Source organism: Sparus aurata, chromosome 15 (genome assembly GCF_900880675.1).
Source record: "Sparus aurata chromosome 15, fSpaAur1.1, whole genome shotgun sequence".
Lineage (NCBI taxonomy): Eukaryota > Metazoa > Chordata > Actinopteri > Spariformes > Sparidae > Sparus > Sparus aurata.
The window spans coordinates 5,882,125-5,897,938 of NC_044201.1; the positions used below are offsets into that span (position 1 = coordinate 5,882,125).

The 15,814-nt window shown below is 43.5% G+C and overlaps 1 protein-coding gene across 1 annotated transcript in view; it reads left to right on the forward strand.

The window, feature by feature from the left end:
- lrmda (leucine rich melanocyte differentiation associated) overlaps positions 1–15,814 on the forward strand; it is a 225,434-nt gene that overhangs the window by 143,539 nt on the left and 66,081 nt on the right. The window contains exons 3-5 of the mRNA XM_030440977.1: positions 9,304–9,430; positions 10,857–10,996; positions 14,741–14,867. Of these exons, the coding sequence (XP_030296837.1) occupies positions 9,304–9,430; positions 10,857–10,996; positions 14,741–14,867 (394 nt within the window). The remainder of the gene's footprint in view (positions 1–9,303; positions 9,431–10,856; positions 10,997–14,740; positions 14,868–15,814) is intronic.

Sequence of the window (15,814 nt, forward strand, 5' to 3'; positions counted from 1 at the left end):
CCAGCACCAGCTTGAAAAATGGCAATAAATTGATTATCAAAATATTTGGCAATTAATTTGCTTCCGGTTCTGTTCATCAATGTATTGACTCGTCGTCGCAGCGCAAAAGTCATGCATGGAAGTGCACGGGCTCTATATCACACAGGGAAAAAAAGAACGAGGCTTGATACTTTAATTGGCAGGAATACTTGTCTAATTATCACTTTTCTGCTCGCTCTCCATGCTGAGATTATGTAATTATCTTTTTGAAACATTGCGGAACGACATTGCTTTTTTTTTGTGCGTGTATGTGTGTCATTGCTGAGACGCCTCTGTACCTGACACTCAGCAAGCCACTTAATAATATGCTAGAAAGGCAGCTAATTATATCATAATAATGGCTTGATGAAAGCAATAGGGCAGGCTGGTGAATGAATGATGGCACTGTTCAGACTGCTCAAGCTATACCTTTATCTCAAATTGCTGGAAACGCACCAAACAAGAAGTTCTTTGATCACAAATGCGTTGAATCATTATGCCACAAGAATTTGGAGCCTTTGCGTCTGTTGTTATGCAAATCGAGGGCCGTACTAAATGATATGTTTTTCTGCAATGATGTTTCCAGCAAATTGAATCCCTTATCAAGTTAATTACTCCGTGTTTACAAGCCCCCCCAAGCTAGGATCTCCCAATTAAAGACTACACCTGCTCTATTTGTGGGATTTGTATTTGTTACATGTGTCATTACATGTTCTCCTGCGGAGCACAGGTTTGTCAGGGGGGAAGAACCACCAGTTAGACCCCTCGCTGGGCTTCCAGATTTTCATCCTGCTCCGGCAAACGTTCGAGGCAGACTGGTGTCGTCTAGTTACAGGAGCCTTCGCGGAAAAGAGGCAGGAACACAGCTGACACACACATCCGCGAGACCTGCGGAGGGGGTAGATGGGTGATCTGACGGAGGGCGCGCCCGAGCACCAGCAGCGGCAGCATCAACAGCAGCGGCAGCCGTAGACTGCTTTCGAAACTTTTTAATTAGCACTAATTACCTTTGCAGGAAAATGTTGAGGCTTGAAAGGATTTGTGTCAGCAAGTGGGAGATCAAAGATTGTGGTGCTGTGCATTTTAATCTGAACACTGAGGGGTAATAGGGAGCTGTTTGTGTGTTGGAGAGAGGGGAGGAGGGAGAGAGGGGAGGAGGGAGAGAGGGCGAGGGGAAGGCATCCCAGGTGGTACTTGAGCAGTCTACCTCGAGTAATGCCGTCCACCAATCACACCGCAGGTCCTGTCACATTATAAAATTCTCCACTAATATAAAGAAATTAACTTGTTTTTCTTTTTTTTTTCCTGTTGTTGAATCGTATCACAGCTTCCCCCCACTTTGTTCGCTCGCTCCTTTATCTGTGTGCATGCATTCCTCAGTGTCAGTATGCAAGCACACACACACACGCGCGTGTGATTTTGTGTGAGCCGCTTCATCAGACTGACAGGCATTTCATAGAGGTGGTTTTTAATGCATGCCTGGACATCACTGTGGCAGGGTCATCCATCAGACTTCAAGACAACATCGATCATTTGCCATGAAGAGAGCACGGGGTAGTGATTATTTGCTATTAGGTGGATGCTGAGGCATACAAATGGCTGGCAGTTGACAGTTGAACTCACTCAAACGTAATGCGGGATGGCTCCCCCCTCTCAGGGAAATGTTGACAAGCACTGAGCCTGAACACTGTAATGACAGAGCGTACAGGCAGACAGGGCACTGAGGGATCCTTCCTCACAGATCCCAGCATCTATTATTTAATGCTTTCTTTCTTTTTATTGCAATAGTACATGAGTTTGTTTCCAGTAACATATTGTACACTATATATATTTATGCATTATTTTATTCATGGAAAGCTCATTGTTTAATGTGAAGCGTGCTTATCGCAATATGCCTTGGCTGATTGACCCTGTCACTGTAATTCTACAGTATTATACACACTTAAAGTGTGAGCCTGTGTAGCATGCGCTGGAGCTTGCGTGTGCTTGTTTGTGCCGCATTGATGTCCTCGCTGACTGAGATGCCATCAGTGAATTGATTTTTCAGCTCCCGCTCACTGAGAGAGGAGGGTGTTTGTCATGTGGATAGACAACTAATCTTTCAATACAAACATTCGCAAGACGCATGGCTATACTGTGAGCAGGTGCCGCGAGGAGGGGAAGTGTTGTATAGGCTCTCTGAAGGAGCTCGGCTTCACTGGTGCTTACCTCCCTTGTCCGATGATGTATTTCAAAGTGTACGATTTAGTGTTGTACATGGGAAGAAGCTGTCATTCTGTCTGGCTGTGTAACAACCCTCACTCCCTGAAACTTTTAAAAGAGACGTCCACCATCCTGCATCGAACTCTCCATTTTTTTTTTTTTTTTTTTTGCTTGCCAGGATAGAGGCAACTCTCTCCGACCTCTCAGTCGGGTCATTATCGGAGCTCTGACTTCATGCTGGGTCATACCGGTCCGATGATGATGTACTTAGTGTTGTACATTGTAAGCAGCTGTCATTCTTGCTGGCTGTGTAACAAACCTCACTCGATGAAAACCTTTAAAGAGACGCCCGGCTTTCTGCAGTGAACTCCATCTTTCTGTCCGCCCAGCAAAGACGCAACTCTCTCCCACCTCTCAATCGGGTCGTTGTTGGGGCTTATACCTCATCCCGGGCCAAACCGGGGTCAAGCCAGGCTTATGAGGTTGGGCCTGACAGGAATGTCTGTCAAGTCCTTATCCTTTGGCCAGGGTTGATCCAGGGTCATTAATCAGACAGGCATTGCAGATGCAAGGGGAAGCATGAGGCCAGGTGACGCTGACCTCAGTACAGTGGCTTTGATTTTGTCTGGCTCTGGCTTTTTGTGTGGGTGTGTGGGGGTGTGTGTGTGTGTGTGTGTTAGTGTGTGGAGGGGTGTGTGTAAGAATTGACAGGATCAGTCCCTGTCTGATTCACAGTGCTCCCAGCCCCTCTGCCAGCGCTAATGACATTGAGAGAGAATATTAACCTCACACACTCAGCAGGAATATCCACAGGGGTTAGTCTATAACTCAGACACCGCGGGATCCACAGTGGCATTATCATTCAAACGCACCGGTGCTGGCTTTAAACGTTCGACAGACGCACCATGGTGTAGACATTTGCAACAATTTAATAGCACTTCTCACGTAATAACCTCCGTATAGCGTGAAGTAATGAGCGGTGATATTTAACTTCTTCATCAACAAAGAACTTTGCTGCTTGCTTTAATTATATTTCACAGATTTCTTCTTGGTTGACTTTGTTTATGCTCTCTAAAAATATATTTTTTGTCTTTTGAAAATGATGTAACCCCGTGCAAAGTTCAATCTGACATGCCACCTCCAATTGACAGCTTTGTAGCTAGTGATGCTTTTACACATGGGCTGTCAGGAGCGAGCGTAGCGCAATATTCAAAACAGATTAAGAGTGAACCCACATAAAGAAGAGATTCGCTGGCGGCGCCAAACGTACTCTAATGATTTGCATCACCATTAATAGTAATTTGCAGCTGCCTAGGAGGAGACGTGTAATCCCCTTCCCATGTGTGAATTGACATGCAGTCGGGGAGGGCTGTGTGTGTCCTGGACGTGTGATCTTTAAATGACTGCCACCTGAGGCCTGGCAATGTGGAGAGAGGAGTGCCACACTGAGCGGTGACTGTCTAAATGTGAGGCAGATAGGGGGTGAGAGAGGGAGAGCTGTGGGGGAGATAGAGGCAGATAATGACAGTCTAATTCACCGTCGCCATCAGAGATGCATGTACAGAGACGTGTATAGGCCGTAAAGTGTAGCTCGAGGGGAGAGTGCCGGAACAGACCTGATCAGCAGCACTGTGTGGAGGTGGTAGGAGGGATGTTGGGGGGGGGGGGGGGGGGCTCGAGGGTTTGCAGGGCATTAATTTGCTTTACAGATAATGTCATCTTATTTACCACGAGCTAATCCTGATAGTGTTTTGATGCCTTATTTTGGTATTTTTTGATGTTTATTTGCGTTCCAGTTGCGGGTTAGAGTGATGAAACCCAACTGTGTTGAACTAATGGGGACTTGTATTAATAGGTTATTTTTTTCCTCCCCAATTTCTCCATTATGTTCACAAAACTGAACAACTGTTGTCATACTGTGCCTTTCACGCTCACCGCCACTTTAATTCATGACAGTAACATCGATTCTATCCAGTTGTTTAGGGTCACACTTGACATTTTGAGATTTCTTTGTTGATCGGACATGGAATATATCTGAAAATGAAATTTGAAAAGTCTCAGTAAACAGAATATTATTACTCTATGGAAGGTGATAAGGGCCCCTTTAAAGAAAAAAATAGGTCTGACTTTTTTCTCAGACTTCAAGTCTGACTTAATGTCTGAATTCAGGCTTTTTTCTCAGAATGCTGACTTTAATCTCGGATTGAAAGTCAAAGTAAAAAAAAGGAAGAATTGTGAAAAAATGTCAGACCCCCCAAAAAATCTTTCCAGTAGCCTCAATCCTCTTCTGTACGTTTCACATTTGCACCAATTTGTGAAGAATATAGACTCGATTCTTTAAATACGTTGACTTGGTATTTAAAACTCTCAGCGGGACATTACTTTGATTGCTATAACAAGATTTGAGGGTATGGATGACTTATTGAATCTCTGAGAATTGTCTCAGTGTCCAGAGTGGCAAAAGCCATCAGAATATTTCTTAACTCTCCAGCCTCCTGCCTCCATCTCTCACCAGCCCTCCGCCATTCACCTTTCTTATTAAGTTTATTAAAGCCAGTCCACATACTGGGCTTCCCAGGTCCAGTTCCTTTTCCCATTCATTACAGTACCTTATCCCGGCAGGCAATCTGAAGTGTGCTCTGAATAGTCCATTATGCACATATGAAGGCCATCACGGCCCCGGTATTGGTCAATTCATCAAACATTTATCTGTTGCCTTCTGAACAGGACGTCGTTATGACTGTCACTCCTCGGCTCTGGGCCTCGGTTTAGAATAACAGCGCCTTGCGTTTCTGCAGAGAGGACGTCAGCCCTTTAACTGTGGACTGCAGCTGCGGGGGCTCTGCAGTTGCTCAGTGTTTGTGTGTGTTTTTTTTTTTTTTTTTAATATACATTCGACTCAGGAAACTTTTTCTGCATTGCTGTGCTAGCTGCGGGGATGTTGCCTCTGTGATCTCTATCACCATTTCAGTAATGGAGCAGGCTTTGAGGTTGTTTTACATTATGGCTCTGGTAATGTGCGCCTCAGACAAACACCACATTTGACCTCTTCGGAGTTTCTAAAAAAAAAAACTGCAGACTATGATTCATTTAGGCGACAGTTTCAGAAGAAGCAGACTGTGTAACTCATGTAAAAGAGCCAAGGCTGCCGCTCTCCATTTTTCATGCGCTGCCTGAGGATATCTGACATGACACTCTCGCACAGCATTGGCAGGACTGACTGACATTTCAGCCAATAATGGTCGAGAGTTTTCTTCCCTCTGTTGTCAGCAGTGGTTTATCAATCACTGTGTCTGCATTAGTATTAGTGTATTGATCTGGCAGGGCAGCTCTCCGGGTCACCGTCTCCTCTCCAGTGTCCTTGTCTTCTTTCTCACACCCCGCCTCGCTTCCTGCGCCGCTCCAGTAGCACATTAGTATATGCACCCTTGTGTGTGTTCAGCAGACAGATAATGAAGATTTCAGCACATACATGCGCCACTTATGTAAGCCCAAAAGCACACACGCTGATGCACACAGGGCCGCATGATGTATGATGGCGAGCTTACACAGGCTAAGTGGTAGTCAAAGCGTAAAGACAGCCCCGTGTGAAGTATTAGCTCTGACAATGAGGCTGATCATAATTATCTTAACAAGGAGAGGATTCATCGCCTCACCTCGTTAAAGCTACCCACCGCTCTCCCCCCTCGTTCTCTCCCTCTTGCTAGTTAGAGGTCCGAGAAAAAACGCGTTTGATCGCGTGTTACTATAGAAATCATATTTTTCTCATTACGTATGATGCTGTCATTTAATTTCATTCATGTTTAGTTGATTTTGGTCATTTCAGGGTATCATTGCCTGAAGCAATTTTTACAAAACAAACTATTATACACATCTCGTGAAAAAGTTTTCCGAGAGAAAATTGTTCACCATTTACTATCTGTAAGATATTCTCTGTCTTCTTTAGTAGAGGCTTATTCCAAAAAAGGGGACTTTTTTTTTTTAAGATAATGATATTCATAAACATAATGGCTGACAGCGTTTGTTTGTGGAAATCAGACTAGCAGATGTGTCAAACATTGCGACATATATACATTTACTAAATTCCAACATTAACTGTTTTAGAGGAACTGAAGATACGTTAATTTGTTTTCATTATCACTGTCATTTTTTTTTTTTTTTTTAAATGAGTGCATTTCATAAAAACGCTAAGAAAACCGTTGTTATGTATATATTCAGTAAATTGCGTGTGTGCTTTCCCCGTTCACACCATTTCCCAAATCTCCATAGCGCTGGGACTCACGTCAATTATGCTCATTAGTTTAGTTAAAAGTAAAAGCTGCTTTTTCTTCTTTCTTTTTTTTTCTTTCTTTTTTTCTTTTTTCTTTTTAAGTAAAGTACTTTACTGCACTGCTTAAACTTTGTTAGTTTTCCAGGCCGCACATTAAAACAAGAAAGCTTATAAAAAGTAATGAAACCAGCTATGGAAATCTGCAGAGGGAGCGCACAGAAAAGCTGGGAGAGTATTAGAAGTTCAATCCGGCACTGTAGTTAATGCTGGATGGGACTCAGTGGCTCTCCCCTGGCTGTGAATTTAACTGATTAAATCAGCCAGTGCACGCAGCAGTGGTGACATGAAAACAACAATTAATAAGGCTCCCTCCTGCGCCACGAGGCTCCCTTTAACCGAGCAGCTAATAACATAACCCACAGGACTACAGCCCATCACACACACACACACACACACACACACAGACTTACAGGTGGCAGTAGTTAGTTAGCAACCTCACAGAAAATGCAATAATGTGGTACACAATTATGCCGAGCTGCGCATTATAACAAAGATTATACTCGCAGATTAATTGCATGCTGCACTGAATTCCCTTTCAATGCAAACACAATGAATGTGCTGAAAAATGTACACTTTGTTTTCTAATTACTAGTTTGGGCCAACAGCCCATTCATACCAATGCTACCATAGATTTCTCACAGGCATAACCATTTTTCATGATTTTAGCTAGGACATGTGTTTTAATCCAAGGTAAACAACAGTAAAATGTCCAAGGAGTCAAAACAAGGCAAAAATATAATTTGTCAGTACATCTGAAATGTGTAGCAGCGCTAGCTTTAAGGTGCACTATGTAGTTTGGGGGAAGAAATTGTAATCACAAGAGAAAGATCTTCATTGACTCCTTGACATTTTTTTTTTTTTCATTATTATTCTTAAACAAGCTAAATAAACAAATTCTCTTTGTTTCCATGACTGCAAAATTGGAATAAGCAAACTGACCTTAAAGGACAGCACAATTTCATATTGTTTTACTTTGTCTCTCTAGCTTCTAGAAAAGCTTCTTTATTCAGTTTGGAGAGTTTGGATTTCCTCTCCACAATTACATAGTGCCCCTTTAATGGGCCACTTTTGCTTTCATAAATGAGAAGCACCATGAGGGAAAAAAAAAACAAAAAAAAAACAAGCAAACAGAGAAGGATTTCATAAAACTGGCACATCTCTCCAGTCATCCATCTTGCCAATGCATTAATCAGACCTGATAAGAGGTTGTCAGCTAGCGGCTTTGGCAGCACACTGGCTAGGTGCTGTCAGCTGTTGTTGTGGGTATCAAGTGTGTGTGTGTGCGTGTTTGCAAAATGTTGACGTCTTTTGAAATAAGGCAGCTCAGTCCGCGGCGAGTTGCTGATTTGTTGTTTTCCCACCCGAGAGAATAGTTGCAACATTTCGCTTTATAGTACAAAGTTGCTGCCAGCGTGTGCATCTACAGAACATGTGTGCGTCTCCGGATCAGGGACTATAGGTTGCGTCCAATTTATATCGCATCAGTATCTTATATATATATATTTTTTTAATTGATCCGGCCTTCCTCAGTGTGTAGCTGCTCTCCCAATAATGAATCTGACTGTAGATCTTGCCTTGCCCCCACGCTGCATCCTGCTCCTCGCCATCCATTTGCAGATTGTCATGATGAAGGTGTTATATTTACACGGCTCCAGGTCGGTGTGTGTTATGGCAGCCATTGACGCTCGGCAGAACCAGGGAGGAGCAATAGTTCACACTGCAGCTGTTTAGACCTCACTGTACCTTGAGTTTGTCATGTTGCAACGTGACGCCGTGCAGTGGAATAAGTATTTACACAACGGAATGTCAGGGTCTGCTTTTAAAGCCAGAAACGTACTGCACTCACTGAAAAAATATGTACAGTTGTGATAATTTCAACGTTGTAGTAAATAATTAGTACAGTCAAATATGTTTAATGATTAAAAAGCGGTTGTGTGAACTGTGAAAAAACCCATCTTGAGGAGTATACTGCCTGCGTCCAGTTCTGGCAGATTTTAAATGTCAATGAAGTCACCCAGGACACTTTAACATGGCATGTTGACAGTGTGAAGGATTAGACAACACACACATTGCCTTTGTGCACCTTCCGTGACTTGAACTTTTGCAGGGCCCCTAACATTACTCGTAACACCACCCTCCATCATTTCTATGCCTGTGTGAATGCCGATGTGTGTGTGAGAGGGAGTGAGTCGAGATGACCCCTCACCTCTCCTCGCGATGCGTCATAAAAAAAACACAAAAGCGGTCCTTTGATGTTAAAGTCCCAACACTAACCCCTATCGTGCACAGAAAAAGCAAGAGTTCCTCCTCCGTTCCATCTGTGATTGCGAGTGTATTCCGGTTCCTCTGTGAAAATGATGGATGACAAGTTAAATTTGTGTCTGGGGAGTGAAGGTGAACTGTGACAGAGTGATTTGTCTTGGGAATGGAGGGTTAGGGTCAGGCGAAACTGGGCGCCTCAAGGCACAAGACGTTGACAAATTCATCCTGCCCGCCGCATTTCTGAAGCCTTTTGTTTTGAATCCTGGCTACTCACAAGTGACCCCCATCCCTCATCCTGCCAGCCGCTGAAGGATGCCTCACCATGCCAGGGGAGCTCAGCACCACTAATTCTTGTCATTCACTTCCCTGACAGGCCCGGACCCATACTCTCCCGGCGCACGAAAGAGGGAGGCTGAAATATTTATTTCTGCACAATAACGGCTGACCAGATTTAGAGCCATAACAGTTTTCCTGTTGCCTTATCATTGCAGGTCACTCGCAGGCCTCAAAATGTTCACTGAGCTGGAAGAGCTGGTCGTCGACAACAATCTGCTCGGGAATGACCTCCGGTTGCCCAGGTTTCCCAACCTCCACACCCTCACACTCAATAAGAACCAAATATCCTTTCAAACTAATCCCTCAGCCCTTTTGTTGTTTTGATTTACAGTCCACTGGCAGACGAAGCCACAGGCATCAGCATCGGTTTATTTTGCTAACATTCATATGTCAATACAACCTGCCTTTGTCTCGGAGAACTGTTTTTTTTTTTTTAATGTCATGGGTTTGCAGGGAGAACTGTGTGTTGCAAAGAGAGAGTAAAGGACTTGGCTGTCACAGCGCTCCACACAGGACGAGTTTTTGAGCCACAGGGACCTCTAGTGGAATCAGATTTTAGAGTCAACACAACATATGTGTGTTTGTTTTTTTCTGTTTTCAAAGGGAATTAAAAAGTGTTGCATTTAAAAAAAACATCCCAAGAATGAGGGATAGCACAGTGTAATATATTTACTGTTTGGTAATCTCAATTATTTTAAATTATAGAGAGGATTTTTCACATTTGCATTCTGTTTTTTTTAATGAAATGATTTAAATGATTATTATTATTTTTACACTGCTTTACCTCTCTGAATGGAAATGAATCACTTATTTGATTTGTCATTAAACACACTAGAACATGCTCAGCATTTTAGGCTCATTGATTATAGCCGCCCCGCGTGCTCCACCGCCCAAAGTAAACACATTAAAACTAGAGCTCTGCACAGCCACCCTAAATCCGAGACACAGACACGCTGCGAGGCTGTTTATGATCACTCACAAATGTGTGAACTTCCCCTCTAAGCTTCAGAACAGGTTTAGCAATGTGTCCTGTTTTCCTCTGGTTATGCAGATCCTACTGGGTAACGATGCTCACACATTCACGCGCGCACACACACACACACACACTTCCAGAGTCAACATTAAAACTGGGGCTCCTTGAAGTGTGCGTCTGGGACTGTGTGCTGAGTTCGGTTGTGAAGTGGTCGGCACATGCTAATAGGCCAATTATGTACATCCTGTCGTGGCACAGTGCCATTTTAAAGCTCGAGCACCGCATTAGCGCAGTTGTATTTTGACACTTTGGGGCTCAATTTTCCGAGCGAATGTATTAGTGATGAATGTGGCTGCTTTAGGGGCTGTTTGTTTTTTCCACGTTTCGCAAAAAGTTTTCCACAGCGCGGCTCTGGGAAGCACGGACTGTTTGAACCACAGGGCATCCATCATTTTGTCACTGTTCTGCACCCGGCCACCTAGGAAATGAAAGAGATCGAGAGAAAAGGGAGAGAGAGCGGCAGCCAAATTGTGTCACTACTATATGCCAAAGCCTGCGCCTTAAATTGCCCCTCTGTCTGCCCGGTCGCACAAAGCCAGTGACTAGCCCCTTTGAGCACCTCGGTAAATTTGACAGTGACGTGTTTTAGTGCAGACAGGCCCGGGAGGGGCCGCGCGGGTAGTAAATGCTAATGTAATTAACAGCGCTGGGTCCTTGACATCCGCCCTTTGACACCTGACTGATATCGAGGCCCTGCTGGAACACTTGGCTGATGTGACCCCGTCGCTGGAGTACCTAAGCCTGCTGGGAAACGAGGCCTGCCCCAACCAGCTGGTCAGCCCGGATAAGGATGAGGACGACTACCAGAGATACAGGTCTGTAACTACATGGAATCGTTTTACTGTGACCTCTGATAGAACGACAGAAAGACAGACTGAGACACAGATAGATAGATAGATAGATAGATAGATAGATAGATAGATAGATAGATAGATAGATAGATAGATAGATAGATAGACAATGTGTGTTTATTCTCAGCCACACCATTTTGACACTGAACTATTCTGAGTGATAGCTTTTTGTTAGTAATGGATTTGAAGATGTTCCCTTTTTTTTTTAACATCCAGCCCCCCCCCTGCATTTCACAAGCAGACTGCGGATTCAACCACATCGCTCTAAAAGCTTTGTCAACTGGCCCCTCTACACTCCGGTTTGCAAAATGGATTTCATGTGTGACTAGTCACCACCACAAATGAGTGTTTACTACCCTGCCGTACCAGAGCAGATGATGCATTAAACATCAAGCCAGGCCTCAAGCCATGCAATATGACCACCATTTGTCAGGGTCCTTTACATGAAATGCGATAAAAGGCGAAAAGCACACTCTCTTTTGTCTGTTTTAGCCCTAAGTGCTTGTTTCTGACTCTGTGTTGCCTATTAATCATTTACCACCCATGCCTTTCTTGAATAATCTTTCTCCTCTCTTTTTTGTCTCCCTCACCCTTTCTCTCTCTGTCTCTCTCTCTCTCTCTCTCACATTTCCCTCCCCTTCTCACTCCCCCCCCTTCTCCTTCGCATGCTTATCTTACTGGTGAGGAAAGCTGTTCTGTTTTGACTGACAACGTCGAGGGTCCTGTAATGTAATATTCATAATGTGTCACATAGTAAAACATCAATTTGAGCGTGATGCAGATTTCATGTCTGACAAGGTTAGGCTGTATGCAGGTCGTGACAGCACTGGCCTTGGGCAATAAATACCCAGCCCATTGCCTCGGGAGCTCTCGGTCTCTCAAGTGAAACACCCCGGTGCGTTGCATCGGCGCCCCAATTAGTGCAATGACATAGAAACATAGTATTCATTCACACAGTGTTGTGTGTCGTCTGCGGCGGGGTTAAATGTTGTGCTGTTCTTAGCTGACCATGCGTACACTCAGTGGCCATTCGTAGAACTGCAATAACACAAGAATTCACAGTGGTTGCTGAATATGTAGCGTTGTGCTTACAAGGACACTGTCTCCCCGAAGAACCGACCAGGAAATATCGCGGCAATAGATGGAACTCAACTTCGGCCTCTGTGATGTTTTAAAGATTAACATATTTTTACGTGACATTTTAACCTCTTATCTTGAGGAACGCTATCAGTTTGTCGGATCTCCTTTTGTGGCGGATCAAAGAGCTTGTGCCCGAGGTGCCTGCTGTACTTGGTGTTCACTCAACCTTTTGTTTTTTCTAATTGCACAAATGCAGCCACAAGATCTATAAATGTTCATTTGTAAAGATTTATATCTTTTGATGTTACCTTCCATTGCTGTAATGGAAAGTACAATGATTATTTTTTTTTTTTTTTTACCGCTTTATGGCTCCCGTAGCTTCCTGATATCATCCTAGAAAGGAACTGAAATTTAAATGTAATGTCTTAGTAAGTTCTGTGGAATATATTACATAGCTACAAGGAAAATGAAAAGGGTGTTCAGTTTAGGGATGGGCATTTTCAGCAGAAATGCTGTTTGATGTCCACAGGGAACTATTCCAGCATTATTCAAAAAGGTGGTGGCGTTGCGTTATTTCCAGGTCCTGGTGAAAACAAGGTAAAACAACAATGGACAATATATTTTTTAAAGGGGCACTATGTAGTTTTGGAGAATAAATTCAAACTCAGAATTTTAATATGTACAACGTAGTAACACGAACTCAGAAATATTTATCTTTTCCATAACTGAATAGATGAGCTGTTCTCAGAGGTAAATAAGGTCCCCAAAACACAGTTTGAAGCTGAAAAGGTGGCAGGGTCCGCCACATATAAACAAAGTAAAACAGTATGAAATTGTGTTGTATTGAATTTTAATAGTGTATTGTCCTTGTATTGATGTCCCATCTCTAGTTCAGCTGATATACTTTGCTATTTTGTAATAGTTCCACTCAACTATTGGTATTACCTTTTGCTTCTGTATTTAACTTTAACCAGCATTGCAGCAAACTAAAGTGTAGGATTTGTCTGCCTGTATTGCTGGAATTTAGAAGACAAAAACAGTACAATTCATCAAATAAGGAGAATTAAGTTTCCAAGAAAATAACTGAATATTGACTTTGGTTTTGGTCAATTTTTTCATTTAAGGAATTTTAATTTAAGGAATACACTCACAGAAACCCATCTGGACATCAGCAATTGCTTATAAACTATTTACTGCCTGAAATATATATATTTGAGTACTTCATATGTGTATTGTCTGAGAAACTCTATTTAAAAATGTTCTCTATTTACAAAACAGATAAGTTACACAGTTCTTTAATTTTCCTAAAGCTTTCCTTGAAGTTTTTTTTTTTTGAAAGAACTCCCCAAAAATGTTAGATATTCTTAGTTTATCCTGCAACAACCACTTCAAAGGGAAGCCAAAATCCTATTGTAGTCCACACGTTACATGGTTTTGCTAAATAAAGTGTATGAGTCCTTTTCCCCCCCCCAATCATCCCTCCCCCCCACCTCCTCCCTGTGCTCTCTCATCCTCCCTCTTTGGTTGGGTTGAATCATTAATATCCCTACTGGCTGACAGAGCCTTGTCATCTGCTCTGACCCTGTGATGGTAGGTTACCTATGGAGAACGACCTCTCCGCGTGCCTCCCAAGGGCATCTTCACATTTCATCATAGAAATGCCCTGAACAAAGTCCCTTTTACAGGGAGGGAGACACAGCATGGGATTGGGGGGGCCTCTTGGATTTGAGCGCCGGGGTTAGGAGCAGGTCATTTGATGCCATAATGTTCCGATAAGAAGTCTTTTATTGTTTTAATCATTTGTTTTCTTTTTTGATTTCGAGGACTGGTTCTGATTTCTGTTTATTGTTGTTGTTGTTGTTGTTTTTTAATTATATCATTTTCTCCTTTAATTTTGCGTGGAGATGCTTTCTCTTCCCTGTCAGTCTAAAATGTGATCCCTTCATCCCCTCCTCATAATCTTCAGGTGTTGAAAACTTGACACGGGCTTTGCGATATCCGCTCATCGCCATCGCCATCATCAATTTGGCGCGGCTCTCGGCGCACAGGTCGTGTCTGCGCCCGTATCCCCCTCCCGTCCTTTCTCACCCTCCACTTAGGTGCTGCATTGCATGTCCTCTTTGGCTACCAGCTCAGCCCTGACATACTGGTTCCTTCCCCGCGTGCTCCGTGAAAGGATCTGTTGTCATCTATGTATTCCAACCATTATCTTTTGACGTTTTCTCTCCCTCCCAATGAAAGACAGAGTGTGTCTGAAAGCTTAGAGAGATATCTGTGATGCTGCCAGAATGACAGCTCTGGCAGACGGGTTGTATCTCCTTTCGTGCTATTTATATGTCCTACTTATTCTTATCAGCTTTGAAGGTTATTACATACAAGAAAATATCACCATTAAATCTGCATCACCATTAAAATCCGAGTAAACACGGCCTCTTTTCAAGTTCCGCTGATGCGTGCATTTACATATTAGAATGCGTGTCAGTTTGATTAGTATATGACGGGTTTACACACTTCCTCAGATTCGCTGCTTGTCTCTTTTGTCAACAGCGGGCCTAAGAGGAGACCTTTCATGGCAGCAGTACAGTAGAGCTGAATTGCTGTTGTTTTTTTTGGTTTTTTTCCTCACAGGTACTTTGTTCTGCACAAGTTGCCCCGGCTGAAGTTTCTGGACACCAGGAAGGTGACAAAAAAAGAAGTGATGGAGGCATCGGCGAGAGGAGCATTCATGAAAGTGGTCAAACCCAAGTCGGAAGCTGTAAGTTAAGCTTTCTGGTGTTTTTTTTTTTTTTTGGTTTTGTTTTGTTTTTTTTAGTCTCTTTGAAGTCTTGAGTGGATTTGTCACATTCGTCCCTTTCTTCCCCTCCTCTATTCTTTTCCTTTATCCTCCCTTTCGTCCTGTGCATGCTTGATCGTCAGGCTCCCTTTACAGAGGTCCTGGCACTGTGGCCCTTTGAAAAAGAGTCTCCCTTTTACTGTCGCTTTTCGAGTGTGCGTGTGTGTGTGTGTGTGTGTGCGCGCGCGTTGCGTGTGTGTAAATGTGTGCGACCACGGCTTGACCCGATTCTGTATGCATGAGCCCCAGATCAAAGACGACGGCCGGCTGTCCGGTCGCGGTTGTGTTGCCGAGTGTGACATGGCTGGCGATCGGAGTGACAGCTCACGTACACGCCGCTCACAATCGCTTAATTATCCCGAGCCCGCGCACTTATTCCTCCCTCTCTTGTTTTGGGCCACACGGACTAATTAGAAGTTCGAGAGGTTCAGAGATACACCCAGTTCATCCCTTCTCAACCTCTCTTCCCCCCCCCCCCAACCGTCTTTGATACTGCAATATAAATGAACAGCTTTTTTGCCTAGACTTGATTTCATGTAATTGTAAGGTCATGAAATATTTACCGTTTGGATCAGCGGAGCTTTGTCGCTTCAAGGTCTCTGGGGCTCTGACAGCGAGCCTGGGAGGTAAAAATGGATCAGGAGTAGCAGGAGCGAAGGCATCCGATGACAAATCAGAAGCACGTGAGTCGATGTCGGGTTTAAGAGTGCACGTGGGAAACAAAATATTTATTGTCCCAGAAAATCAGCTAAGATAGCGCACTCTTTTAGTGTCAGCTCATGCTATGCTTTGTTCTTGATTCTTCATGCGCGTGGCAAGCGAGAAAGCGAAAAAAAACATTGAAATAATTTAACCCCAGTCTGGCATGT